This window comes from Crocuta crocuta, unplaced genomic scaffold, assembly GCF_008692635.1.
Source record: "Crocuta crocuta isolate KB4526 unplaced genomic scaffold, BGI_CrCroc_1.0 scaffold139, whole genome shotgun sequence".
Classification (NCBI taxonomy): domain Eukaryota; kingdom Metazoa; phylum Chordata; class Mammalia; order Carnivora; family Hyaenidae; genus Crocuta; species Crocuta crocuta.
The window spans coordinates 9,280,277-9,281,389 of record NW_027533258.1 but is presented as its reverse complement, the minus strand read 5'-3'; the positions used below and the strand labels follow the sequence as shown (position 1 = coordinate 9,281,389).

At 63.6% G+C, this 1,113-nt stretch overlaps 1 protein-coding gene across 3 annotated transcripts in view; it reads right to left on the bottom strand.

The window, feature by feature from the left end:
• Positions 1 to 188: 188 nt before the first annotated feature.
• MYH10 (myosin heavy chain 10) overlaps positions 189 to 1,113 on the bottom strand; it is a 121,568-nt gene continuing 120,643 nt past the window's right edge. For all 3 annotated transcript variants that reach the window (XM_077746906.1, XM_077746907.1, XM_077746908.1), the window contains one exon: positions 189 to 1,081. In XM_077746906.1, the coding sequence (XP_077603032.1) occupies positions 937 to 1,081 (145 nt within the window). In that variant the 3' untranslated portion in view covers positions 189 to 936. The remainder of the gene's footprint in view (positions 1,082 to 1,113) is intronic.

Genomic DNA, 1,113 nt, shown 5'->3' with positions numbered 1-1,113 from the left:
TGTCCGGGGCGGGGGGGCGGGGAGGGAGGAGGAGAAACGAAAAAGGATTCACGTCCACGGGCATGTCAACGTTCAGGCAGATGGTGTCGGGTCCCGAGGTTCGGTCAGGCCGCCTCGGCACGCTGGGAGCACGTCTGGGACACACAACTACAGTTTCCATTTTGGGCTCAAAGCTGCGGCTNCCTGGGGTGGGGGTGTGCAGGGGGTGGGGGGGCTGTCTGCTACCCTCTGCCCCGGGGCTGCACGAGCGCACGGCCAGGGCCCCGGGGGCTTTGCGTGGTGGCCACCACCCGCGGTCTCACGGCCACTGTCCTCTCTACGCACAGACCAGCCCTGGCCGGGGACCCTTCACTGGGATAGGTGTGGCGACTGCAGACGGATGCTGCTTCCCCCCAGGGCGACCCACCCCGTCACCTTTCCAAGCCCCCTTCACAGTTTGCGCACTGAAATCACGTCGATGGTTACTCGGAGAAAATACAAGGAGAGTCGAGTGTTCCACAATGTTCTAAGAGACCGGATGTGGCGGAGGAGTCGGGGCCGCGTGAACACAGAACTACGTTACCTGCCTGTCGACAGAGAGCATGCAGAGCAGGGCCGGGGGGCCGCCCCGCTCACCCAGCGACTGGAGACAAGGATCTGGAATTTGTCTGGAAAACGGCTTCTCTTCTTACCACGGACTACAAAGTGGCCTCCTGGTGGCTATGCGGGCAGTAGATGCAGTGAGGCGACAGTCTGCTTACGAGGTGGCGGTTCCGTGTACGTAGAAAAAGGGGAGCAGCTGTATTTAAATCTGAAGCGGATACAGTACGTGGAGGCGGGAAAGCCTTAAGACACCGTTGATCTTTCAGGAAGGACGCCCCGGGCTCGCCAGTCTCCTCGACGTGTGGGAGGCTGCGTCCTGCGTGTCCCCTGCCGCCTCGCGGGCCTCGTGGGGCCCTACTCGGACTGGGGCGGCTGCGCCTCATTCACGTCGCTGGTCTTACTCTCCGTGTCGTCGTCCGACAGCTCCAGCGAGGCCCCTTCGATGTGCAGCTGACGGCGGCCCGACCGGCTGGAGGAGAAGCTGATGGGGCCGCCCCGCCTGGGGAGGACAGAGCAGACACGGCTGTCCCG